The sequence below is a fragment of the Ranitomeya variabilis genome, chromosome 2 (genome assembly GCF_051348905.1).
Source record: "Ranitomeya variabilis isolate aRanVar5 chromosome 2, aRanVar5.hap1, whole genome shotgun sequence".
NCBI lineage: Eukaryota > Metazoa > Chordata > Amphibia > Anura > Dendrobatidae > Ranitomeya > Ranitomeya variabilis.
Window position 1 is genome coordinate 705,957,134 of NC_135233.1, and position 27,788 is coordinate 705,984,921.

The 27,788-nt window shown below is 41.3% G+C and overlaps 1 protein-coding gene across 1 annotated transcript in view; it reads left to right on the forward strand.

Annotated features, from left to right (window-relative positions):
• Window positions 1-742: 742 nt before the first annotated feature.
• The window catches only part of SLC16A10 (solute carrier family 16 member 10), a 137,996-nt gene continuing 110,950 nt past the window's right edge, over window positions 743-27,788 (forward strand). The window contains exon 1 of the mRNA XM_077289471.1: window positions 743-1,516. Coding sequence (XP_077145586.1) covers window positions 1,135-1,516 — 382 coding nt within the window. The 5' untranslated portion in view covers window positions 743-1,134. The remainder of the gene's footprint in view (window positions 1,517-27,788) is intronic.

A 27,788-nucleotide genomic window follows, 5' to 3' on the forward strand; every position in this document is an offset into this window, starting at 1 on the left:
GGGGACCTCGGCCCGACGCTAGTGTGAAAGTAGCCTTACTAGAAACCGCAAGCAGATTGCAGAGTTACTGAAGACCACAGACAGATTGCAGAGTTACTAGAAACTTCAGGCAGACTGCAGAGCTACTGAAGACCTCTGCAAAATGCCAACAGCAACCAACTCTCCTCTGAAAAGGCATTTATGAGAATAAATAATGAACAATTCAGAGCACCTCTGCATGCGCCTCAAGCTCAGATGTCTTGTGATACCACGACAGGTAAATATAATAGGAACCCAGAACATCTATACAAAAACTGACCACAAAACACAGGGGCAGTTAACCCTTACACCAGTAAAACACTGTGAAGGGAGACTGGAATCCTGACTAGGAAATGTCCAACAGAACATGAAAACTTAGAAGAAAATAAAAATTAGGTGAAGAAAAAAAGAGACTCTTCCGCCAAGTGAGAGAGGAAGAAAAAAACGGGATTGTGTGTTAATAGTTTAGTTCCCATTTTTGACTTGTTTTATTGCTGTCACTGTGGCTCTTCGGCCGTTTCCAGGGTGGTAGAATAATAAGGACAATAAGGAACAGTACTGGTATTATGTGACAGCCTGACTGAAGCGTTCCATGACAGCTCCTCTTCTCTGCACACATGTTACTGTGCAGCTGCTCCTGCCACATATAGCTGCTCCCCTCCTGTGCAGAGAAGAGGGGCAGGGACTCTCGGGGGCACACCTCTGCCGGCAGAAACGCCTTCTCCAGAGGTTTACCCTTAAAAAACATGGGACCTGGATCCAGTGAACAGGCAGTAGCTGTGCCCCAGCTGACAGAAGCCAGGACTTGCCAGAGAGCAGGGGAGCTGCAGCTACAGAAGCCCATTACTACAGCTACTGCTGGGACTGTTGGTGTCTGCGACCAGGAACCTGGAGTCCTACAGCCCCATGACACCAAGTTCTCAGCAGACGCACGTCTAAGTCCTGCTGTGCTGTAAGCACAAACTAAGAGTCTGGGAGATAGTCTGTCAGCTGGCGAACACGGTACCAAACCCTCTTTCTCTGACAAGAAGGGACAGTGGCCGAAGTCTTTCCTGGACTTAGTGCAGAAAGCCTCTTCCTGTTGTGGCAGCTGCCTGCGCCCAGTCTATTGCGGAGATGACAGACGACAGAGCCCATGGCGAGGAAGAACTTGGGACTGACGAGTTGCCTAGTCATGTCACGACAGAAGAGCCGAGCTCAGCAGGGGACGAGAGCTCACCTCTCACTGTGGGAGAGAAGAGAGAGAATGGAGAGTGGAGCTCAGGGCCAGGGGATGGAGGCAAGAAGCTGGAAGCCCCCGAGGACACCACCACCATCAGCACAGGAGAGAAGGCTGAGTTCACTCCTCCGGAGGGAGGCTGGGGCTGGATTGTCATGCTGTCTGCCATGTGGTGCAATGGCTCGGTGTTTGGCATCCAAAACGCGTGTGGAATCCTCTTCGTGGTCCTGGTGGAAGAGTTTGGCAGCGTTGATGATCAGCAGCTCATGTTCAAGACAGGTGAATAGAGTGGCCACTAGGGGCAGAACACGTGGGGTTGTGGATGGAGGGCAGAAGTTCGTGTTCTCTTTGTTCTTACTCTGTTATTATCACATCTGGCCTTATTTCTCTTACCTCACACAGACATCCACTGTGTGCTGCAGAAATAACTGCTAGACACTGGCAGGTTAATAGGGCAGCAGCTATTTATCAATAGCATGTAGTTATAACAAAACAATGGAAAAAATGATAAAACACAAAATATGCTCGGCTCACTGACATCTGTATCACAACTATACTAGACTGAGCATGGGTCACATAGAAGAGCACAGCTCGTGTATTGGCATGTTATGGGCTATGTGTCCCAGTGCCTCATAGCTGTGAGATATAAATGTGGTATCTGTCTGTGATACTGCATATTATTTGTATTTATATCTGATCACTATGTGTCTCATCTACTTATCTATCTATATCTATCAATCTCATGTCTATATTTATCTATATCATCTATCTATCCCATATCTATCTATCTATCTATCTATCTCATATCTATCTATCTATCTATCTATCTCATATCTATCTATCTATCTATCTCATATCTATCTATCTATCTATCTATCTATCTATCTATCTATCTATCTATCTATCTCATATCTATCTATCTATCCCTCCCATATCTATCTATCTATCCCATATTTATCTATCTATCTATCTATCTATCTATCTATCTATCTATCTATCTATCTATCTATCTATCTATCTATCCTATGTTCCCTATCTATATAAAAAGAAACATTAGCACAGCACAGTAAAGATAGGGTGCAGAGCGTCATAGGCACATACCAAACCTTATGAATACAGTCAAAAAAAGTTGGAGCAACACTCCATGACGCAGTGATAAGGTGCTCTTTATTGGCCCATGTGGCGACATTTCGGTCCTGTTTGTAGACCTTTCTCAAGCAGTTACAAAGTGCATATGCAGAGTATTTAAGGCAACCAAATTAGCAAAGTATTTAGCAGCAATATTATTATTTGTGACAATGTAGTTTTTTATTTCTTTATAGATCATATCATACCAGCATTATTCCCTTGGACATAACTCATCCCATCAATCAGGTCACAATTGCTTTAATTTTATTTTATCATTATTTTCTTCAACTTTGGTACAATTTTTACCCATATATTTTGCCAATTGGGGATATAGAATATTTGGAGGTTCTGGTTTGGGACATTGCTGCCAAACATAGTCATTTGGATTGACTTGTGGGTAGTGATGAGCGAATATACTCGTTACTCGAGATTTCTTGAGCACGCTCGGGGGTCCTCCAAGTATTTTTTAGTGCTCGGAGATTTCGTTTTTAGCGCCACAGCTGAATGATTTACATCTGTTAGCCAGCATGAGTACATGTGGGGGTTGCCTGGTTGCTAGGGAATCCCCACATATACTTATGCTGGGTAACAGATGTAAAACATTCAGCTGCGGCAAGAAAAACTAAAACTCCGAGCACTAAAAAATACTCGGAGGACCCCGAGCGTGCTCAAGAAGTCTCGAGTAACGAGTATATTCGCTCATCACTACTTGTGGGCAATGTGCTATAATTGGGGTATGTTTCTCACTTGTCTCCTGTAGTTCAATAGCTTGCTAATCCCAGCTCATGGGTAGTGTTCCTATAATAATGACTTTTTGGTGTCTTTTCTGTTCTATGTATACTTACCAGCGTATAACCTCCTACAATCTCTTAATTCCCCTATCTTGGGCATTTGTGGTCCTATTTTGGTCCATTTTGGGTTTAATAAAGAAGTGTCATACGTATTCAGGATTGCCTTTTGTTAAAATGGCGCCGAAGAGCTTGATTCTGCTACAGAGCATGCACGAATGACACAATGTTTTCAATGAAGATTGCGCCTTTTGGCAGGTGCGCACTGAAGTGCCTTCCCTGTACCAAGATGGCGGAAAATGAGCTTCCGGATGCGATTGTGCAATACTGGAACTCTTCATTTGTTCTTCCTTTTCCTGACATGCATGTTGTAACAATTAGGACGCCGTTTTTTGGCGCAATGTGTTATGAATAGATGGGGTGAGTCTTGTGCTATGATTGTTAACAGCTGGCATTAATAATCAATTATGTTTGTTTATAAATTGACTGTACTGTATGGAATATTACACGAATATTTTGCACTTTATCACTTTTTGTAATCATGTTCCGATATGTAGTTTTGGAAATCATGATTGTATTGCTGTTACATTGTCACAAATAATGATATTTGGTAAGCTGCCGCATCACCGCCACCCCAGCTGCCGCGTCACCAACCAACCGAGCTGCCGCCTCACCACCACCCGAGCTGCCGCGTCACCAACCAACCGAGCTGCCGCCTCACCACCCCCAGAGCGGCCGCACTCGCGACCTTCTGTCTCTTCCTCATTGTCCCGTAGAATGTAAGTCCGCAAGGACAGGGTCCTCTCCCCTCTGTACCAGTCTGTCATTGTAAATTTGTTTACTGTAAACGATATCTGTAACTCTGTATGTAACCCCTTTCTAATGTACAGCACCACGGAATTAATGGTGCTATATAAATAAATAATAATAATAATATTGCTGCTAAATACTTTGCTAATTTGGTAGCCTTAAATACTCTACATATGCACTTTGTAACTGCTGGAGGAAGGTCTGCACACAGGACCGAAACATCACCACATGGGCCTATAAAGAGCACCTTATCACTGCATCATGGAGTGCTGCTTCAACTTTTTTTGACTCTATCTATCTATCTAGCTATCATCTATTTAGATTGTGAGCCCCAACGGGGACAGCGACGATAATGTGTGCAAACTGTAAAGCGCTGCGGAATATGTTAGCGCTATATAAAAATAAAGATTATTATTATTATTATTATTATTATCTATCTATCATCTATCTATCTATAGAGCAGCACAAAGAAAGAGTCCGGGTGCAGAGCCCCCCAGGCAAATACCAAATCTTTTTCTGGATTTTTATCTATCTATCTATACAAAAATTGGTACAGCACAATCCTCGCTGGAGGTTGCCAGGCCTCCCAGGCAAAAATACAATACTTGCCCAAGTTAAACAGACCCAGACATGTGGGTCTGAATAAATCTTACCACTTTTTTCACCACAACTAATTTGGAGTGCTGCTTTCATTTTTTTTCTTCTATCTATCTATCTATCTATCTATCTATCTATCTATCTATCTATCTATCTATCTATCTATCTATCATCTCTCTATTATCTATCTATTATCTATCATCTATCTCTCTATTATCTATCTATCATCTATACAAGAAATAGAATCTGGGTGCAAAAGAGCTTCCACAGGCATATAGCAAACCTTGCATGTAGTAGTCCAAAAATGGAAGCAGCACACCACTGTCTGTGAATAAGGAGCTATTTTATTTAGCCCATGATGGCAACCTATCTATTATCTATCTATCTATCTATCTATCTATCTATCTATCTATCTATCTATCTATCTATCTATCTATCTATCTAGTTGTTTGTTTCCATACTGGCAGTGTTTGGATTAGTGCGGCTATTACCATATGCCTGGGCTCTGTCAGCATTAGTCTTGAGTGTGCAGGAGGGAGATGCATTGACCCCATCAGGGGATAAGAGCAGATAGCTGTCCTACATGACTCCTTTGTTTTGTGGAATGCCAGTAGTGTCTTCCTATTCCTCTGCTGTATTGATCTGCTTCCTTCGCCCCAGGCCTCTGAGGCATGTGTTCAGCTCTTCAGCCATAAATACTTTCAGCACAAATGGTCTGAGAGCCAAAATAGAACAGCACAGATTGCTCCTAGTTGTAAAGCAGTGACTAGTGATGGTATAAGCTGTGCTATACGTGAATATAAGAAAACAAGCCCTCATATGACTTTTTTGATGGAAAAATTAAAAAGTTATAGCTCTTGGAAGAAAATAATGAAAAATCATTTGAAAATGAGTTCTTCAAGGTTTGAACTACATTGATACCGATGACTTATCTTTAGGATCAAAATCAGATTATGGATGTCAGCACCGGTGCCCAGATCACCATCTTTAGCTCTGGCAGTGGCTGGATGTAATTAGTGTACAGCGCTGGAGCAGCACAGTCCTGTACACTATGTGATGCCCGTCCCTGTGTACTCCAACTCTGCTCCTATCTATTTCAATAGGAGCTGTGTAGCAGTATCTGTGAATAGAGATAAACATTGTGCAGAGCCTTGCTGTTCCAGCTCTGTTCACCGTTCACACCCGGCCACCACTGGAGCTAATAACACCTGATCAATGGGTGTGCTGGGTGTCAGTGCACACCGATCTGATATTGATGACCTTTCCTAAGAATTGGTCATCTATGTCATAGTAGTGGACCTCCCCTTTAATAGTGATCTTCACATTTCTGGAGCAGTTTTGACATTTCTGCCTAAAGTTCTGAATTTGATACACAATATGGAAAGCAGTCTATATCTCTTTATGATGCATAAATGCTTAGGAAAGGTATTACAGAATATGTACAGCTCGTACTACAGTATTGGTAACTTATTTAATGAGTGACACATATACAGTCAGTGGGTACGGAAAGTATTCAGACCCCTTTAAATTTTCCACTCTTTGTTTCATCGCAGCCATTTGGTGAATTCAAAAAAGTTCATATTTTTCTCATTATTGTACACTCTGCACCCCATCTTGACTGAAAAATAACAGAAATGTAGTAATTTTTGCAAATTTATTAAAAAAGAAAAACTGAAATATCACATGGTCATAAGTATTCAGACCCTTTGCTCAGTATTGAGTAGAAGCACCCTTTTGAGCTAGTACAGCTATAAGTCTTCTTGGGAATGATGCAACAAGTTTTACACACCTGGATTTGGGGATCCTCTGCCATTCTTCCTTGCAGATCCTCTCCAGTTCCATCAGGTTGGATGGTGAGCGTTGGTGGACAGCCATTTTCAGGTCTCTCCAGAGATGCTCAATTGGGTTTAGGTCAGGGCTCTGGCTGGGCCAGTCAAGAATGGTCACAGAGTTATTCTGAAGCCACTCCTTTGTTATTTTAGCTGTGTGCTTAGGGTCACAGTCTTGTTGGAAGGTGAACCTTCGGCCAAGTCTGAGGTCCAGAGCACTCTGGAAGATGTTTTCATCCAGGATATTGCTGTACTTGGCCGCATTCATGTTTCCTTCAATGGCATCCAGTCGTCCTGTCCCTGCAGCTGAAAAACACCCCCATAGCATGATGCTGCCACCACCATGTTTCACTGTTGTGATTGTATTGGGCAGGTGAGGAGCAGTGCCTGGATTTCTCCACACATACCACTTAGAATTATCACCAAAAAGGTCTATCTTCGTCTCATCAGAGCAGAGAAACTTATTTCTCATAGTCTGGGAGTCCTTCATGTGTTTTTTTTTTTAGCAAACTCTATGTGGGCTTTCACATGTCTTGCACTGAGGAGAGGCTTCCGTCGCGCCACTCTGCCATAAAGGCCTTACTGGTGAAGGGCTACAGTGACAGCTGACTTTGAGGAACTTTCTCCCATCTCCCTACTGGATCTCTGGAGCTCAGCCACAGTGATCTTGGGGTTCTTCTTTACCTTTCTCACCAAGACTCTTCTCCCATGATTGCTCAGTTTGGCTGGACGGCCAGGTCTAAAAAGACTTCTGGTGGTCCCAAACTTCTTCCATTTAAGGATTATGGAGGCCACTGTGCTCTTAAGAACCCTGAGTACTGCAGAAATTCTTTTGTAACCTTGGCCAGATCTGTGCCTTGCCACAATTTTGTTTCTGAGCTCCTTGGCCGGTTCCTTTGACCTCATGATTCTCATTTGGTCTGACATGCACTGTGAGCTGTGAGGTCTTATATAGACAGGTGTGAGCCTTTCCCAATCAAGTCCTATCAGTTTAATTAAACATAGCTGGACTCCAATGAAGGAGAAGAACCATCTTAAGGAGGATCACAAGGAAATGGACAGCATGTAACTTAAATATGAGTGACTGAGGAAAAGGTTTGAATAATTATGACCATGTGATATTTCAGTTTTTCTCTTAATAAATGTGCAAAAATCTTTACATTTCTGGGGGGGGGGGGGTTTCAGTCAAGATGGGGTGCAGACTGTACATTAATGAGAAAAAAATGAACTTTTTTGAATGTACCAAATGGCTGCAATGAAACAAAGAGTGAAAAATTTAAAGGGGTCTGAATACTTTCCGTACCCACTGTATATGCATAAAATATTAAATGTGTACACTACAGTTCTGCAAAAACGAAATGGAGAACAGAACAGAACTCTGGTACAGCGACCACATTGCTGGCCCGTGTCTGCTGGACCACAGCCATGTGAACCTCCTCCTGCCTGCTGATCAGTAGGCCATCATTGTTACGAAGTCATGCACTCAACGCATAGCAGCGGACATGTTAATCAGAAGAGGTGCCTTGGACACTGCAGAGTAGGAGGAGGTTCACATGCCTCTGGTTGAGCAGTCATGGAATACCAACAAGGCCACTGGATCAAGGTGCTGCCAATATTTTTGCTTAACTCTAGTGTACACTTTTCTATTCAATAGTTTTGAATGCAGTAAATTTCACTACTTGCGTTCAAGTCATACCTTCAGAGACATTGGTTGTTGCATGAAGGATCTTCCTTAGAAAGCCTTGTGATGTGATGCCATTCTTTCGAAACATAGTGTGTGTTGACTTTTTTGACACTCATTATTGTTTTTTTTGTTATTATTTGCCTGTCCTCCAATTTTGACTTAAACACTTGCTGGGATTCGAGGAAACCTGTCAGCCGTATCACAACGCCCAAACTCCCGGAAGCATATATAAGGTGACAGGTTCTCTTTAAGTACAAGGACCAAAAGTCCAATACTAGATTTATAAAAGTAGCTGCAGCATTGTAGACTGAAAGCAATGGCGTTTGTAGAGAAAGCAGAAGAAATGTCCCATACATTCACTGTTTAGAAAGAATGTTCCATATGAATATTACATCATCCACAAAATAAAGGAAACCACATGCAGCAGTGTGTGCCATGGTTAGTCATTGAGTTAAGTACACATTTATGGAGGTTTATTTAAATTGACCGTGTTATTATTTGTAAACTGATTTACTGTACTTTGTTGTGGATGTATGCAGCGAATAGGAAGTCTTGTGGGGGCTGCGTTAGTTCATTTAAGGTTAATTCTGCACTGATCAAATCCACATTTTTTTTAAAAAAGGAGTATAAATGCAGAAGTACACATAAATAAATTAATATTGCTCTCTAGGATCTGTAAACACCTGAGTTTCCTTTTTCTGTTATTCTGTTCAGAACAACAAAATGACAAACACCATACATGTGCGACTGACCACTTTGACAGTATTGGGGTCTCTCTGGTTTCCCTTAAAGTGTTAAGAGTTTTACTGAAAATGTTGTCCTTTTTTTTTTTTTTGTTGTTGCTGGATCTGCAAAGGAGGCATTGAACTGAGCCCCCAGAACATTTGTAAAGGGAGCTTAAAAGGATTGTCTTTAGGGGGTCTTCTAGTCTAGACGCCAAATTTTTATGCTACTTTTGCAATTTAAGTATAAGAATTTTTGGGATAGGGTTTTTTTTACACATTTGAAGTATGCTTACAAATTTTTATATCAAGAAAGAGTATAAATAAGCACTGTAAAAATGCAGTGAAGTGGGCAAAGAAAAAAAAAAGGTGGTGAAGAGTGGCCATGATCCCAGCTGTTGTTCTTGTCTGAAACGAATAAACAAAGAGATTCCTAATTACTATGATTGTCGCTATCCTTGGTAGCAGAATTAAGTAAAAAATTTGAAAACTAAAAAAAGGCGTCATGCTGAAAATTGAGTATTGATCTTTGGCACAATTGGAGACCTGTAAAAAATAAAAAAATAAAGATTTTGACTTCATTCTGGTACAGGACATATGCACAGAAAATGTGTGCACAAGCCCAACTAAAATTGACCAATTGGTTCTGAAGATATCATGGCCACCGATTTGAAAAAAGTGGCTTTGAGAAAAACTCGTTAAAGTTTTTCATCCTGACTACACAGAGACACGTTTACTTATGATCAATCATCTATTCCAGGACCATAGAGTGATCCTTTTCGTGCTCATAAAATTCCTGCAGAGCTGCTCTCTTTTCTGCGATGAGATCTGTCATCTTGAACGGAGTCAGAAGGCCGCTCTGATCGACTAAAACGATCCTGGTCCCGAGTGTGCATATACAGTACATCTCCCCTTGTTGTCCAATATTCATTCCCATGACATCCATTACTTAAAGGGAATCTGTCACCCCGTTTTTTTATATAAGGTAAAAATATCGTTCAATTCAGCATCAGCTCTGCATTATAGCAGTACCTTTCATACCCCCTGATTCCCCAACTTTGATGAAAAAATACCTTTGTAATCCCTCCGGCGTTGTATGTAAATTTCCTCGGTCCGGTCCAATGGGCGGGGCTTATTCGCCATCACTCCCCCCGCTCCTCGGCTTGCTGGACGTAATGAGATCTGTGAATAGCACAGATCCCGTACAGTTTCTGCACGTGCGCATTGAATTGGCCTCCCGCGCCTGCGCAGTATGCTTTGCCCAACTGTGGTCAAAGCATAAAATCGCTATTGCGTATGCGCCCGCATTTTTCATTACGTTCTATGCCCCCTTGCATGGCAAGACTTCCGGGGCACAGAACTAAACTGCCGGCACATGCGCAATAATGATTTTTAGACTTTGCCCTCTGTTGGGCAACGCATACTGCGCACGCGCGAAAGGCCATCTCAATGTGCACGCGCGGGAAATGAACGTGAACGCAGGAATGAAGAAAAATAAATGCGTAGAGCAAAACAGGAGATGGGGAGAGAAGGCGAATAAGCCCCGCCCATTGGACCGAACCGAGGAAATTTACATACAACGCCAAAGAGATTACAAAGGTATTTAGTCATCAAAGGTGGGGAATCGGGGTATGAAATATACTGCTATATTGCAGAGCTGACGCTGAATTGAATGATATTTTTACCTCATATAAAAAAAAGGGGTGACAGATTCCCTTTAAGAATCGGCATAAAGCCCTCGTTAAAGATAATAATTGCCAAAAACGTAGCTGTGTTCACAATCTTTGCACTCAAATGAAGATGTTTTGGAGCAGAAGTTATAATGAGTGAGTTGAGCGACTCTTTGTTATTTTGTGTTTCTGCTCCATCACAACGTTCCAGCAAATCATCATCCTATTAGATCTCTAATTAGTGTGGTGATTACTAAGAGTCATAATACTAAGGTTGGTTTTTTAAAATGCCACCCAAGAAATGACCAACTATTGGGAAAGTTAATCCAAAAGCTAAAAAAGCACACACACAAGGCTGATGGAATGCTTCATTGCGTCCCGGGCGTCGGAGATCCCTCCCTATAAGGTGCTATCACTTTTTTAATATTGCAAATTGAGCTAAATAGTTTTGCAGATATGTTCTCCAAACTCTAAATACATAAAAAAGATGAACAAAAAAAATTGATTTTTCCAGTCTGCTAGACTTAGAAGAAGCCTTTAAGTTCATAAATGCATAGAATTGCAAACAAGCAACTTTACAATTAACCCCTGATTAAAAATCCTCCTCGTTCTCAAGAACGGAGGGAATTTTAATTTTAGAATGTACAATTCTTTGTCTAGGTAAGAAGTACGCTGTGCAAGCATGCTATGTGCTTCACAAACTGCTTGCAATGCTCTGAAGCAGGCAGGGTCACTGGATCCACCCAGCTTCCACTTCTCCAATGCTGTAGAGGCATCGCTGCCACTGCTTGCAGCTTGGGATTATCATGCCACGGGTCTGAACTGTCAATCTTGCGGAGTGCTCCGCCCCTGGCAAAGCAGGAAGCGGGGGCCTATGGCTGTGCACCTTGAGAAAACCCCACTATCAGCAGCAGTATGTATGTGTATTGTACTATCCGGAATATTAGTAAACTACTAGACTAAATGCATGTTCATAATTTCAAAGCATGGTAGCCCAAAAACTGGCTTAAGAGAGCCCTCAAAATTGTCACTGTTTCATTGTGTGATTGTAGTGCCTACTGTTCGATCCTCTTCTTGTTGTGTGGAAACCAATCTTAATTAGGCTGCTTTTTCAGCTTATGGGATGTTGACATTCTTTGAATTTTTTCTTAAAATGGACTTTGTAAAAGTAGGGTATCGCTTATTAGTCTGTTGTGTAATATAGCCGTCAAATTAAAACGACAAAAATGGGTATTATAAAAGTACTGTATATAAATTCATCTAAATGTAATGACTTGCCACAAAACTTTACACCTTTTTTATTTAAAAGAATGTTTACTACCCGGGCAACCCTTCTTGAATACTATATTCCCCGGTGTAAAATGAAAATAAATAAAAATACCATATACTCACTTCCCGCACCGGTGCCGTTCTAGCTATGTCGGTGGGTTTCCCAGGGCTTAGAATAAATAAAGCACTGCACCTCTGGTGGTAGGGTCTCCTGGAGTTGGCATAAGATTGTTTTGCCTCATGAGTACTGCAGTCAATCAGTAATGGGCCCAGTAATTGGCTGCTTTGCTCAAACTTCCTTCAGAAATGCAAAAGAACTGTAAGAAATGCAGCTCATTAGCCGATTGGCTGCAGTTGATGGCATGACAATGATACGTGAGCCCTGTGAGATCATGTGCAAGAGTTGAGTATCTGACAAAGTCTCTAGAGTAGAGGGTGGAAGGTGATTGTTCTGCTTCCTTCATTGGCTGCACTGCTGTAGGACTAAAGAAGAATGATATGGTACAGATTGAATGGGCGTTTGTGAATTGAAAAGTTGACCTGAGTCTTTCAGAATGAAAGGATTTGTACTGTAGCTCTCTGCTTTGGCTCTTCTCTTCTCCTAGAAGAGCATATGAAAAAACAATTACGGTAGCTAAAACCAAATTGACCTGATGAGGACAGTTATCTTACTACAATACACAAATGCTTTGTATGACATTTAGTTTTTTTGGAAATAAGGCAGAGAGGTGCTGTTCATGACCCAAAGAAGAATTGTGGTTGACTATCAGTCTACTTTCTTGTCTGTTAGATTGTCAAAATAAGACTTCACTTTGCAAAACTATATTTGACCACAAGGGTGAACCTAAGTGGCTTTAGGTTGTTCTCCTATGTGATGTGTTTTGAGGTTTTCCCTTTGTATATCTATAGATTTTACTATCTTTACCTTCACTCTTCTTTTCCAGACGAATGGGTAGAAAACATTGTAGAATCATTGTTCTGCGCTGCTGGAAGGTAGTTCATCCAGATGTACAGAATTAAAACTAGGGCTTCACCTGTCTGGATTGGGGTCCAATGCTTTGTACTTTTCCATACGAATTTAGCATTGTGTGCAAAGCTAAAACAGCATGTTTTAATTACTGAAACAAGAAACATTAGAAAAAAAGGCGATTCTGATCTGGAATCTTGGGATTGCAGGATTGTAGACATTGGCTTTGTTCCCATCTGATGTCATTATCGGAAATAAAATGCACAGGCTTTATCACATGCACAAGGATTTTCTGCACATCTGTCTTTATGTCCTGACTCCTGAGCACAGCACAAATACTGTGGTTAGAAATTCTATCTTTGCAGTTCATTTCTGCAGAGTTCAGAGTACATTGTGACTCATCTAGTCACTATTCCTCAGTCTAAGTATTTAGGTTTTTCTTTTTTTATTGAGTATGATCAAAAGGGCACACGGAATATTATACTTGGGAGGAGGCAGATAAGAAATGCTGATATGTAATCCCATGCAAATAATTTAGGCGGCTGATATGTAAATCAAAGCAGCTGGACGCAGCAGACGTCTTAGCTTACATCTGCCATCAATGTGTTGGTATATAGCGTTTCTTATATGTTACCCCCACACCTTGGTTAACTATTTATTATTAAGCTTTTGCTTAAAAAGTGCCATCATATGCACAGTTCTTTACAGATATTGTCAATTCTTCTGAGCACACCAATACCCCTTGTGTGGGGGAAAACTACTGTTTTTTTCATTTTCACTAGGATAACAGGAGAAAATGGACCCCAAAATTTGTTGTGCAATTTTTCCTGAGTACACCGATACCCCATATGTTGTCAAAAACAACTTTTAAAACACAGTGCAAAGCTCAGAAGGGAAGAAGCACCAGATTGGAGTGCTCCTGGCAGTGAGTGCTGGATGTCAGCTATTAGAATCGCTGAACACCCAGCGGCTTCTGTGCGCACAAAATCGCCTGAACTTATCCATACGTCCAAGGTCGTGAAAGGATGAAAGGCAATTTCCACTTTTTATTATAAGTAACCAATAGGATGCTGTCACCGTAAACCGGCCACTACTTCAGTACTGCCACTCCAATGGTCTTTGCCGAAATGGAAGTCATAACCTGACCTTAGGCCAATCAGTGGCCTTAGTGGCCCATTCACTTGTTGTCATGATGTCATATCTTGCGGTTTTCTGGGGTAAGTATGGCTTCTATTATTCTTCAGTAACTTTTAATAAATAGCGGAAAAACCCTGTAAGTCCTTCTTTCAACAATGGTACTGTATACAATATTCATTCACATGACAGTATAAAAAAATTTTACTTGACAGTATAAAAAAATCATTCAGAGTTGCATCCAGAAAAGTGGGACAATTTTTTTCTCACTCTCACGTTCTCATCCGTGTACAGTCCGTATGCCATGTGTTTTTATATTAATCATTTACACAACCATTTACAGTTTCCTGTGTTGCAGAAATGCAAAGTATCCATAACTATCAGACGCTATACTTTGGCTACGTATGGCATTTTATTATTTTTGCACAGACATAGACTTGAATGAGTTAGTGTCCTCCGATTTACGGATGAAGCTAGTGCATTCTGAAATTTTTTTCAAATGCAGATTTGATCAGTGAAAAAAATTGTTCATTTGCACTGCCCCATTGAATGCCATTGGTCCAAGTGCTGTTTGTTTTATTATTGGATAGCATTTGCACCGAAAATTCAGTTGTGTGCACGAGCCCTAAGGTAACATTGATGTCATACACAGCCCTAAATACCCATTGTGCAATCTATTTTTCTTCACTGTGAATTGTCCGACAGATGTTTTTGTCTTCTCTATAACCGAACAGCTGCAGAAGTAGAAATCTTTACACAGAAAACCCTTTTTTAATTCAGTCAAGTGTGTTGAATTGAGTTTATTACCTTATCGTATATCTTACAGTTCCTGTCTCTTGGATTATGTTGTTCAGCTGTGGATTTTAAAGGGGCAATGTTCAATGCATGAAAGTTACGAAAGATATTTTGAGGAATGATGTGTGGAGGCCACAAAAGGCTTTATTTCCCTCCCGTAGGGATCACCATTTTGCGCATGAGACATTCCATTCGACAGGGATCTGGCTCTTGTTTTTATGCGTTCGTTCTATGATGATTCACTTATTTCTTTTACCTTTGATAGACTTTTATATTGCTGTGCTGTGATAGTCTTTTTATTTTTGTTGTGCAGGAATAAGTATCATATCAAGGGCTCAATATAGATTTTTCTTGGTAGCGTTTAAGGAACCAAGTGGTGCCTGGTAAAAGAGAGGAAGAACCTGGATACTCCCTAATTTGAGCAATTAGTGTGAAAACTCCCTAGTTTTACTACAGATACAGAATTGTTAACTACATGGAGTTGATGGTGAATAAAAAGCAAAAAGCCTATCAAGTAGGAAGGGACTAAGGACTAGGTGGGGAGATATAGTGAGCATGTGCGAAAGTACTGTCTTCTAACTGACCCCCTCAACAGCAATGTTGAGAGCATTTATGTACACAACTTTGTTTTCTACATATTACTACATGGGATTTTTCTGCATCCTCAAAAAGTTGTTCAACTTTTTCACTTCTTTTTTTTCCGTTTAACTTTTCATAGGCCGATACACCAAAAAAATTCCAAGAACTGAAAACAAAAAAATTGACCCAGCACATAATAGTATTATAGGTTTATGTTTAAAGTTTGTCTAAAGTGGAGCCTGTAGTCTGCTTAAGGCAGAGGTGTATCTAGGTTTTCCTGCACCAGGGGCAAGAATTCAGTTTGGCAACCTGCTCCTATAGGCAGCCTAAGAGGTTTGAGTGGTAGTCATTAGTGATGAGCGAGTGTACTCGTTGCTCGGGTTTTCCTGAGCACGCTCGGGTGATCACCGAGTTCTTATGACTGCTCGGAGATTACAGCCTGGCTAATAGCTGTAAATCATTCAGCTGCCGTGATGAAAACTAATTCTCCGAACATTAACAAATACTCGGAGGTCACCCGAGCGTGCTCGGGGAAAACCAGAGCAACGAGTACACTCGCTTATCACTAGTAGTCATATGACCTCTCATATGAGATTTGCACACTAAGGCTGGAATCACACCTTCATATGGCATCCGAAGCAAGAGCATTGGATGCGAGAAGCTAATGACACTCGGCTCAAACTCTGCTGCGAGCAGGAGCTGAGTGTCAGTAAACTGTGCTCCAATCTTTTCGCATCAGAGACTCACAGTATAGGTGCGGAGGAGACGGAGAAAGTCATTTGTCTGAAGAAAGTAGGCCTAGCTCTGATTGGCTGATGCTCGGCCAACCAGCGCTAGGATGCATTCTTACACACGGGCAGGGCAGTGAGCAGTCCTGCTCTGCGGTGCAGAGGCGATAACTGCACTGTTCGGCTGACAGCTCATCAGTGCACCGTGCAGTACTGCGGAGCTTCTCCTTGCTGATGCCCCCAATTATGGAGCCCCGTTCTTATACTGTCTCTCCCCATAATCCTGCAGCTGATACTGCTGACTGTCTGCAGAAAACTGCCGCCATCACAGCAAAAGCGGCCCTGGCAGCGCTACCCTGGCCCTGCCTGCCCCCCTAGATACACCCCTGCTTAACCCCTTCACCCCCAAGGGTGGTTTGCACGTTAATGACCGGGCCAATTTTTACAATTCTGACCACTGTCCCTTTATGAGGTTATAATTCTGGAACGCTTCAACGGATCCTGGTGATTCTGACTTTGTTTTCTCGTGACATATTGTACTTCATAAAAGTGGTAAAATTTATTTGATATTACCTGCGTTTATTTGTGAAAAAAACGGAAATTTGGCGAAAAATTTGAAAATTTCGCAATTTTCCAACTTTGAATTTTTATGCAATTAAATCACAGTGATATGTCACACAAAATACTTAATAAGTAACATTTCCCACATGTATACTTTACATCAGCACAATTTTGGAACCAAAATTTTATTTGTTAGGGAGTTATAAGGGTTAAAAGTTGACTAGCAATTTCTCATTTTTACAACACCATTTTTTTTTTAGGGACCACATCTCATTTGAAGTCATTTTGAGGGATCTATATGATAGAAAATACCCAAGTGTGACACCATTCTAAAAACTGCACCCCTCAAGGTGCTCAAAACCACATTCAAGAAGTTTATTAACCCTTCAGGTGTTTCACAGGAATTTTTGGAATGTTTAAATAAAAATGAACATTTTACTTTTTTTCACACAAAATGTACTTCAGCTCCAATTTGTTTTATTTTACCAAGGGTAACAGGAGAAAATGGACCCCAAAAGATGTTGTACAATTTGTCCTGAGTACGCCGATACCCCATATGTGGGGGTAAACCACTGTTTGGGCGCATGACAGAGCTCGGAAGCGAAGGAGCGCCATTTGACTTTTCAATGCAAAGATGACTGGAATTGAGATGGGACGCCATGTTGTGTTTGGAGAGCCCCTGATGTGCCTAAACATTGAAACCCCCCACAAGTGACACTATTTTGGAAAGTAGACCCCCTAAGGAACTTATCTAGATGTGTGGTGAGCACTTTGACCCACCAAGTGCTTCACAGAAGTTTATAATGCAGAACCGTAAAAATAAATAATCATATTTTTTCACAAAAATTATATTTTCACCCCCAATTTTTTATTTTCCCAAGGGCAAGAGAAGAAATTGGACCCCAAAAGTTGTTGTACAATTTGTCCTGAGTACACTGATATCCCATATGTGGGGGTAAACCACTGTTTGGGCGCATGGGAGAGCTCGGAAGGGAAGGAGCGCCGTTTGACTTTTCACTGCAAAATTGACAGAAATTGAGATGGGACGCCATGTTGCGTTTGGAGAGCCACTGATGTGCCTAAACATTGAAACCCCCCACAAGTGACACGATTTTGGAAAGTAGACCCCCTAAGGAACTTATCTAGAGGTGTGGTGAGCACTTTGACCCACCAAGTGCTTCACAGAAGTTTATAATGCAGAGCCGTAAAAATAAAACAAAACTTTTTTCCCACAAAAATTATTTTTTAGCCCCCAGTTTTGTATTTTCCCGAGGGTAACAGGAGAAATTGGACCCCAAAAGTTGTTGTCCAATTTGTCCTGAGTACGCTGATACCCCATATGTGGGGGGGAACCACTGTTTGGGCCCATGGGAGGGCTCGGAAGGGATGGAGCGCCATTTGGAATGCAGACTTAGATGGAATGGTCTGCAGGCGTCACATTGCGTTTGCAGAGCCCCTAATGTACCTAAACAGTAAAAAAAAACACAAGTGACACCATTTTGGAAAGTAGACCCCCTAAGGAACTCATCTAGATGTGTTGTGAGAGCTTTGAACCCTCAAGTGTTTCACTACAGTTTATAACGCAGAGCCATGAAAAAAAAAAAAATTTCCCCCCCAAATTATTTTTTAGCCCCCAGTTTTGTATTTTCCCAAGGGTAACAGGAGAAATTGGACCCCAAAAGTTGTTCTCCAATGTGTTCCGAGTATGCTGATACCCCATATATTGGGGTAAACCCCTGTTTGGGCGCACGGGAGAGCTCGGAAGGGAAGGAGCACTGTTTTACTTTTTCAACGCAGAATTGGCTGAAATTGAGATCGGACGCCATGTCGCATTTGGAGAGCCCCTGATGTGCCTAAACAGTGGAAACCCCCCAATTATAACTGAAACCCTAATCCAAACACACCCCTAACCCTAATCCCAATGGTAACCCTAACCACACCTCTAACCCAGACACACCCCTAACCCTAATCCCAACCCTATTCCCAACCGTAAATGTAATCCAAACCCTAACCCTAACTTTAGCCCCAACCCTAACCCTAACTTTAGCCCCAACCCTAACTGTAGCCTTAACCCTAGCCCCAACCCTAGCCCCAACCCTAGCCCTAACCCTAGCCCTAACCCTAGCCCTAACCCTAGCCCTAATGGGAAAATGGAAATAAATACATTTTTTAAATTTTTTAATTTTTCTCTAATTAAAGGGAACCTGTCACCCGAATTTGGCGGGACCAGTTTTGGGTCATATGGGCGGGGTTTTCGGGTGTTTGATTCACCCTTTCCTTACCCGCTGGCTGCATGCTGGCCGCAATATTGGATTGAAGTTTATTCTCTGTCCTCCGGAGTACACGCCTGCGCAAAGCAATATTTCCTTGCGCTGGCGTGTACTCCGGAGGACAGAGAATGAACTACAATCCAATATTGCGGCCAGCATGCAGCCAGCGGGTAAGGAAAGGGTGAATCAAACACACGAAAACCCCGCCCATATGACTCAAAACTGGTCCCGCCAAATTCAGGTGACAGGTTCTCTTTAAGCGGGTGATGAAGGGGGGTTTGATTTACTTTTATAGCGGGTTTTTTAGCTGATTTTTATGATTGGCAGCCGTCACACACTGAAAGACGCTTTTTATTGCAAAAAATATTTTTTTGCGTTACCACATTTTGAGAGCTATAGTTTTTCCATATTTGAGTCCACAGAGTCATGTGAGGTCTTGTTTTTTGCAGGACGAGTTGACGTTTTTATTGGTAACATGTTCGGGCACTGGAGATTTTTTGGTCGCTTTTTATTCCGATTTTTGTGAGGCAGAATGACCAAAAACCAGCTATTCATGAATTTCTTTTGGAGGAGGCATTTATACCATTCCGCGTTTGGTAAAATTGATAAAGTAGTTTTATTCTTCGGGTCAGTATGATTACAGCGATACCTCATTTATATCATTTTTTTATGTTTTGGCGCTTTTATATGATAAAAACTATTTTATAGAAAAAATAATTATTTTGGCATCGCTTTATTCTGAGGACTATAACTTTTTTATTTTTTCGCTGATGATGCTGTATGGCGGCTCGTTTTTTGCAAGACAAGATGACAAGACGTTTTCAGCAGTACCATGGTTATTTATATCCGTTTTTTTGATCGTGTGTTATTCCTCTTTTTGTTTGGCGGTATCAGAATAAAGCGTTGTTTTTTGCCTAGTTTTTTTTTTTTTTTTTTTACGGTGTTCACTGAAGGTGTTAACTAGTGATATAGTTTTATAGGTGGGGTCGTTACGGATGCGGCGATACTAAATATGTGTACTTTTATTGTTTAATTTTTTTATTTAAATAAAGAAATGTATTTATGGGAATAATATATTTTTTTTTCCTTTATTTAGGAATTTTTTTTTATTTTTTTTTTACACATGTGGAAATTTTTTTTTTAACTTTTTTACTTTGTCCCAGGGGGGGACATCACAGATCGCTGATCTGACAGTTTGCACAGCACTCTGTCAGATCACCGATCTGAGTTCCAGTACTGCAGGCTTACCAGAGCCTGGTCTGCACCCGGAAGTAATCCCTGTAGGACCCGGATGCAGCCCCGCGGCCATTTTGGATCCGGGGCCTGCAGGGATAGGAGGTAAGAGACCCTCGCAGCAACGCTCCGGGCACATAGTGCCGGATGTCAGCTGCGATAGGCAGCTGACACCCGGCCGCGATCGGCCACGCTCCCCCCGTGAGCGCGGCCGATCGTGCTGGACGTACTAATCCGTCCTTGGGAATTAGGGCCCACCCCACATGGACGGAATAGTACGTCCAATGGCAGAAAAGGGTTAAGGCATATTCTATCTCTATGTGTGCCTTCTATTTTATACAGAGACACACAGCGATCCTTACAGATGAATTCATAAGGAATAAACAGTAAAAAATAGGTATATTTTAACCCATGGCATACTGTGGAAATATTCTGTGGAAGAGGCAGTGATTTTAGGAGAGAGTACATGAGTCAGGGGTAAGTATTGTATGGACCCTGAACTTGTACAGAACACAACTGGTCTGTCTTAACTGGATGAGACTCACAGATTTTCATCTATGTTCATATATATATATATATATACACTCACCGGCCACTTTATTAGGTACACCATGCTAGTAACGGGTTGGACCCCCTTTTGCCTTCAGAACTGCCTCAATTCTTCGTGGCATAGATTCAACAAGGTGCTGGAAGCATTCCTCAGAGATTTTGGTCCATATTGACATCATGGCATCACACAGTTGCCGCAGATTTGTCGGCTGCACATCCCAAAGATGCTCCATACAAGGCAGGATGGATCCATGCTTTCATGTTGTTTATGCCAAATTCTGACCCTACCATCCAAATGTCGCAGCAGAAATCGAGACTCATCAGACCAAGCAACGTTTTTCCAATCTTCTACTGTCCAATTTCGATGAGCTTGTACAAATTGTAGCCTCAGTTTCCTGTTCTTAGCTGAAAGGAGTGGTACCCGGTGTGGTCTTCTGCTGCTGTAGCCCATCTGTCTCAAAATTCGACGCACTGTGCGTTCAGAGATGCTCTTAGGCCTACCTTGGTTGTAACGGGTGGCGATTTGAGTCACTGTTGCCTTTCTATCAGCTCGAACCAGTCTGCCCATTCTCCTCTGACCTCTGGCATCAACAAGGCATTTCCGCCCACAGAACTGCCGCTCACTGGATTTTTTTTCTTTTTCGGACCATTCTCTGTAAACCCTAGAGATGGTTGTGCGTGAAAATCCCAGTAGATCAGCAGTTTCTGAAATACTCAGACCAGCCCTTCTGGCACCAACAACCATGCCACGTTCAAAGGCACTCAAATCACCTTTCTTCCCCATACTAATGCTCGGTTTGAACTGCAGGAGATTGTCTTGACCATGTCTACATGCCTAAATGCACTGAGTTGCCGCCATGTGATTGGCTGATTAGAAATTAAGTGTTAACAAGAAGTTGGACAGGTGTACCTAATAAAGTGGCCGGTGAGTGTATATATATATATATATATATATATATATATATATATATATATATCAAAATCAACAAATGCCCAGAAATGTATTGAAGGACAAAAAACTCGAGGAGCATTAACAACCACAGGTGGATAAACCACAGCACAATAGAGTATAATCCTTATGAAATAATTTTTATTAAAGAACAATTAAAATAAACATGAAATACACATTAAAATGAGAAAAAACTGGATAACCAACAAACAGGACACACAAAGTGCCTGGCACATGCAGTCTAGAATAATAGAGTAGAAATTCAATGCCCCATAAAGTGCTAATAGTAATTTAATCATACAGCCATATAAATATCAAAGTGATACAAACTACAGCGATCACACCATGGAAACTGTATATGGTGTCAGAGACAACCACATGGTACATAGTATGTGTAATGGCCAAGTTCAGTATAGAAGGTATATACGCTGCTGGATAATAAGTAACGGATAACTAGCATTATCCCACATTGAAGTCAGTGTATATTGTGGCAAGGTGAAACAACAGGCGTGAGCCTAAGATATGAAAGTATAATAAGGAGAAGCATGATATACTCACTAAGTGTTTAAAAGGTAAAGTGCCGGCACCACGTAGGTCCCTGCCGCCCCAACGCACGTTTCGTAGAGACTTCCTCAGGAGGTATATATATATACAGTTATATGAAAAAGTTTGGGCACCCCCATTAATCTTAAGCTTAATGTTTTATAAAAATTGTTTTTCTTTTTGCAACAGCTATTTCAGTTTCATATATCTAATAACTGTTGGACACAGTAATGTTTCTGCCTTGAAATGAGGTTTATTGTACTAACAGAAAATGTGCAATCTGCATTCAAACAAAATTTGACAGGTGCATAAGTATGGGCACCCTTATCATTTTTTAAATACTCCTACCTACTTTTTACTGACTTACTAAAGCACTTTTTTTGGTTTTGTAACCTCATTGAGCTTTGAACTTCATAGCCAGGTGTATGCAATCATGAGAAAAGCTACTCATGCAAGTTGCCACTTGCAAGTTGTTCTCCTGTTTGAATCTCCTCTGAAGAGTGGCATCATGGGCTCCTCAAAACAACTGTCAAATGATCTGACAACAAAGATTATTCAACATAGTTGTTCAGGGGAAGGATACAAAAAGCTGTCTCAGAGATTTAACCTGTCAATTTCCACTGTGAGGAACATAGTAAGGAAATGGAAGAACACAGGTACAGTTCTTGTTAAGGCCAGAAGTGGCAGGCCAAGAAAAACATCAGAAAGGCAGAGAAGAAGAATGGTGAGATCAGTTAAGGACAATCCTCAGACCACCTCCAGAGAGCTGCAGCATCAACTTGCTGCAGATGGTGTCACTGTGCATCGGTCAACTATACAACGCACTTTGCACAAGGAGAAGCTGTATGGGAGAGTGATGCGAAAGAAGCCGTTTCTGCAAGCACGCCACAAACAGAGTTGGCTGAGGTATGCAAAAGCACATTTGGAGAAATCAATATCTTTTTGGAAGAAGGTCCTGTGGACTGATGAAACCAAGATTGAGTTGTTTGGTCATGCAAAAAGGCGTTATGCATGGCAGCAAAAAAACACAGCATTCCAAGAAAAACACTTGCTACCCACAGTAAAATTTGGTGGAGGTTCCATCATGCATTGGGGCTGTGTGGCCAATGCCGGTACAGGGAATCTTGTTAAAGTTGGGGGACGCATGGATTCCTCTCAGTATCAGCAGATTCTTGACAATAATGTTCATGAATCAGTGACAAAGTTGAAGTTACGCAGGGGATGGATCTTTCAGCAAGACAATGATCCAAAACACCGCTCCAAATCTACTCAGGCATTCATGCAGAGGAACAATTACACTGTTCTGGAATGGCCATCCTAGTCCCCAGACCTGAATATCATTGAACATCTGTGGGATCATTTGAAGAGGGCTGTCCATGCTCGGCGACCATCAAACTTAACTGAACTGGAATTGTTTTGTAAAGAGGAATGGTCAAAAATACCTTTATCCAGGATCCAGGAACTCATTAAAAGCTGCAGGAAGCAACTAGAGGCTGTTATTTTTGCAAAAGGAGGATCTACTAAATATTAATGTCAATAGGATAAGGAGGAAACAATACCAGTATCTAGAGGAGACCCACCCGAAAAGTAATATAAAATGTTGCTACTTCCCCTTTTGAGAAAGCGGGTACGCGAAACGCGCGTCAGGGGTTGCGGGGAGATCCTTGCAAAACTTTGGGCTGAAAATCTCGGCTTATACTCGAGTATATACGGTACTTAAAATTACTATGTGTACATGAATCTGCACCTATGTGCTACCACCCTTGCTTGCCCATTTTATATTACTTTTCGGGTGGGTCTCCTCTAGATACTGGTATTGTTTCCTCCTTATCCTATTGATTATCTTTTATATTGAAAGATTATAATTGTTTGTTGTATAATTTAATAAAAGAATTTTCTTTTATTTTTGTTGGTAATGTATTCGTTTACTCCTTCTTTTCTTGTTTATAAGCTATTGGAGTACTACATTAGAGTCATCAGTGGTATATGAGTTGGGGAGAGCTGGTGATTGAAATATGCTCTTGGCCCATATGTTTACTAGGTGCTGTTCGATTTTGTTATTTAAATATTAATGTCACTTTTCTGGTGAGGTGCCCATACTTATGCATCTGTCAAGTTTTGTTTGAATGCAGATTGCACATTTTCTGTTAGTACAATAAACCTCATTTCAAGGCAGAAACATTACTGCGTCCAACAGTTATTAGATATATGAAACTGAAATAGCTGTTGCAAAAAAAACCATTTTTATAAAACATTAAGCTTAAGATTCATAGGGGTGCCCAAACTTTTTCATATACAGTGCCTACAAGTAGTATTCAACCCCCTGCAGATTTAGCAGGTTTACACATTTGGAATTAACTTGGCATTGTGACATTTGGACTGTAGATCAGCCTGGAAGTGTGAAATGCACTGCAGCAAAAAAGAATGTTATTTCTTTGTTTATTTGTTTTTTAAATTGTGAAAAGTCTTTTCAGAGGGTCATTTATTATTCAACCCCTCAACCCACCAGAATTCTGTTTGGTTCCCCTAAAGTATTAAGAAGTAGTTCAGGCACAAAGAACAATGAGCTTCACATGTTTGGATTAATTATCTCTTTTTCCAGCCTTTTCTGACTATTTAAGACCCTCCCCAAACTTGTGAACAGCACTCAAACATGGTCAACATGGGAAAGACAAAGGAGCATTCCAAGGCCATCAGAGACAAGATCGTGGAGGGTCACAAGGCTGGCAAGGGGTACAAAACCCTTTCCAAGGAGTTGGGCCTACCTGTCTCCACTGTTGGGAGCATCATCCGGAAGTGGAAGGCTTATGGAACTACTGTTAGCCTTCCACGGCCTGGACAGCCTTTGAAAGTTTCCTCCCGTGCCGAGGCCAGGCTTGTCCGAAGAGTCAAGGCTAACCCAAGGACAACAAGGAAGGAGCTCCGGGAAGATCTCATGGCAGTGGGGACATTGGTTTCAGTCAATACCATAAGTAACGTACTCCACCGCAATGGTCTCCGTTCCAGATGAGCCCGTAAGGTACCTTTACTTTCAAAGCGTCATGTCAAGGCTCGTCTACAGTTTGCTCATGATCACTTGGAGGACTCTGAGACTGACTGGTTCAAGGTTCTCTGGTCTGATGAGACCAAGATCGAGATCTTTGGTGCCAACCACACACGTGACGTTTGGAGACTGGATGGCACTGCATACGACCCCAAGAATACCATCCCTACAGTCAAGCATGGTGGTGGCAGCATCATGCTGTGGGGCTGTTTCTCAGCCAAGGGGCCTGGCCATCTGGTCCGCATCCATGGGAAGATGGATAGCACGGCCTACCTGGAGATTTTGGCCAAGAACCTCCGCTCCTCCATCAAGGATCTTAAGATGGGTCGTCATTTCATCTTCCAACAAGACAACGACCCAAAGCACACAGCCAAGAAAACCAAGGCCTGGTTCAAGAGGCGAAAAATCAAGGTGTTGCAGTGGCCTAGTCAGTCTCCTGACCTTAACCCAATTGAAAACTTGTGGAAGGAGCTCAAGATTAAAGTCCACATGAGACACCCAAAGAACCTAGATAACTTGGAGAAGATCTGCATAGAGGAGTGGGCCAAGATAACTCCAGAGACCTGTGCTGGCCTGATCAGGTCTTAGAAAAGACGATTATTAGCTGTAATTGCAAACAAAGGTTATTCCACAAAATATTAAACCTAGGGGTTGAATAATAATTGACCCACACTTTTATGTTTAAAATTTATAAAAATTTAACTGAGCAACAAAACTTTTTGGTTTGTAAGATTTATGCATCTGTTAATGAATCCTGCTCTTGTTTGAAGTTTGAAGGCTCTAACTTATTTGCATCTTATTAAACCTGCTAAATCTGCAGGGGGTTGAATACTACTTTTAGGCACTGTAACTGTGTATATATATATATATATATATATATATATATATTTACAGTATATATATTAGATCTAATATACTAATCATCAACATAAACAGAAATAAACACTTGAAATAGATCACTCTGTTTGTAATGACTATATATAATATATGAGCTTCACTTTTTGTATTGAAAAACTGAAATAAATTAACTTTTTGATGATATTCTAATTTTGTGAGAAACACCTGTATCAGGCACTGGCTGTATGATTTCAGCCAGGTATGTTTGAATCTGAAGTTCTGTGGTGTTTCAAAGAAAAACATACTTTAATAGGCACCGGGGATGGAGCCGCACGGGAGACTAGTAGGACAGGTGAGTCCCCGGGGGCATCTCTGCACCCGCTGATAGTGATATATGCACTCTGAGAACTGTCAATCCAGAGCAACAGGAGAAGCGGTCGGGGACCCACCTGCTGGACTAGTCTCCTGTGCTGCTCAGTTCCCAGAGACTATTAAACTATGTTTTTCTCTGAAACGCCATAGCATCTCTGAATTAAACATAAATGGCTGGGATCACACAGCCGGTGTCTGATACATGCTGTCCATGCATCGGGCAGTATGTATCACTTTTCAATTTCCTTTTAACATTAGGCCAGGTCCGGACTTATACACTGTGCTCTAAAATTATATTATTGCCTATTAACTTTTTTTCAGTTATTTCAAGTTATACCAGAGTGATGGAATTTTCCAGATGATGTCCACCCAGCTGTAGTTTGACATTTTATGTTGTTTTTTTTTTTTTTTTTTTAAAGGTATGGGGTATGTGCACATGTTCAGGAATTGGCAGCACTTTGGATGCAGCACATGTCTGTTGCATCCATAGTGCTGCCGACTATTGAATGCAGGTAATTCCGCATGTGTTCACTGAACCGTGAAGATTCACCATGTCCAATACATTGTACAGGTGACATTTATCTTGTGGAGGCTCACGTCTCCGCAAGAGATGTAGACATGCTGCGGTCTGGAGAGACGCGCCACATGTCAGTATCCGGGGATAATCCACGGGCGTCTCTGAACACATAGTGGAGATGGGATTTCTGGAAATCCCATCCACTATGCTGTAACATCTAGACGTTGCTGGTTGAATGCTACACAACCCGCAGCATTTACTGATTGTCTGCACATACCCATAGATATTCTACATAGCTGCAGATATTACTTGTAGAAAAGTATATTCTATATTAGGGTTTTCAGACTTCCACCAAAGGATTAATAAACTTAATAAAGGGCAGGAAGGAAACAGCAATGAGCATTAATGTTTTAATCTATGTATCCTCTGTGTCTTAATACTTCAATTAACCTTCATTCTCCAAAGCTTGCTTTCTAATTATTACAGTACTAATTTAATTTCCTTTAATAATCCCATCAGGCACGTATAATAAATTCTGGGGTTATGTGGAACCCTTGACATGAACCTTGCTCTTTTGCTATTATGCTAGGCAGCTGATTGCAGCATATAAAAGTTATATTAATTGAAAGCTCAGCTGAAGTGAACATAGATCACCTTAAGACCCAAAGACAGCTTAAAGAGTCCTGGCCTTTCACAAAACCTTTGACATGTCATAAAAACACGTGAGTCATTTTTATCAGTGGGACCCAGGTGCTGCACCCCCACCAATTGCTAAACCAGAGGAGCCCCTACGCTCTTTTCTACCACTGACTCATGTATTTTTTAATTACTGGTACTCTATTTCAGTTTCCAAGGAAAGCACAGAGCACTTCTGACTTTCCATTTTCACAATTGGTGGGGGTTTCAGCACCAGAACTGATGTATGCTTTCGACTTGTTGACATAGCATGTCAAGTTTTGTAAAACAGCAATATCTCT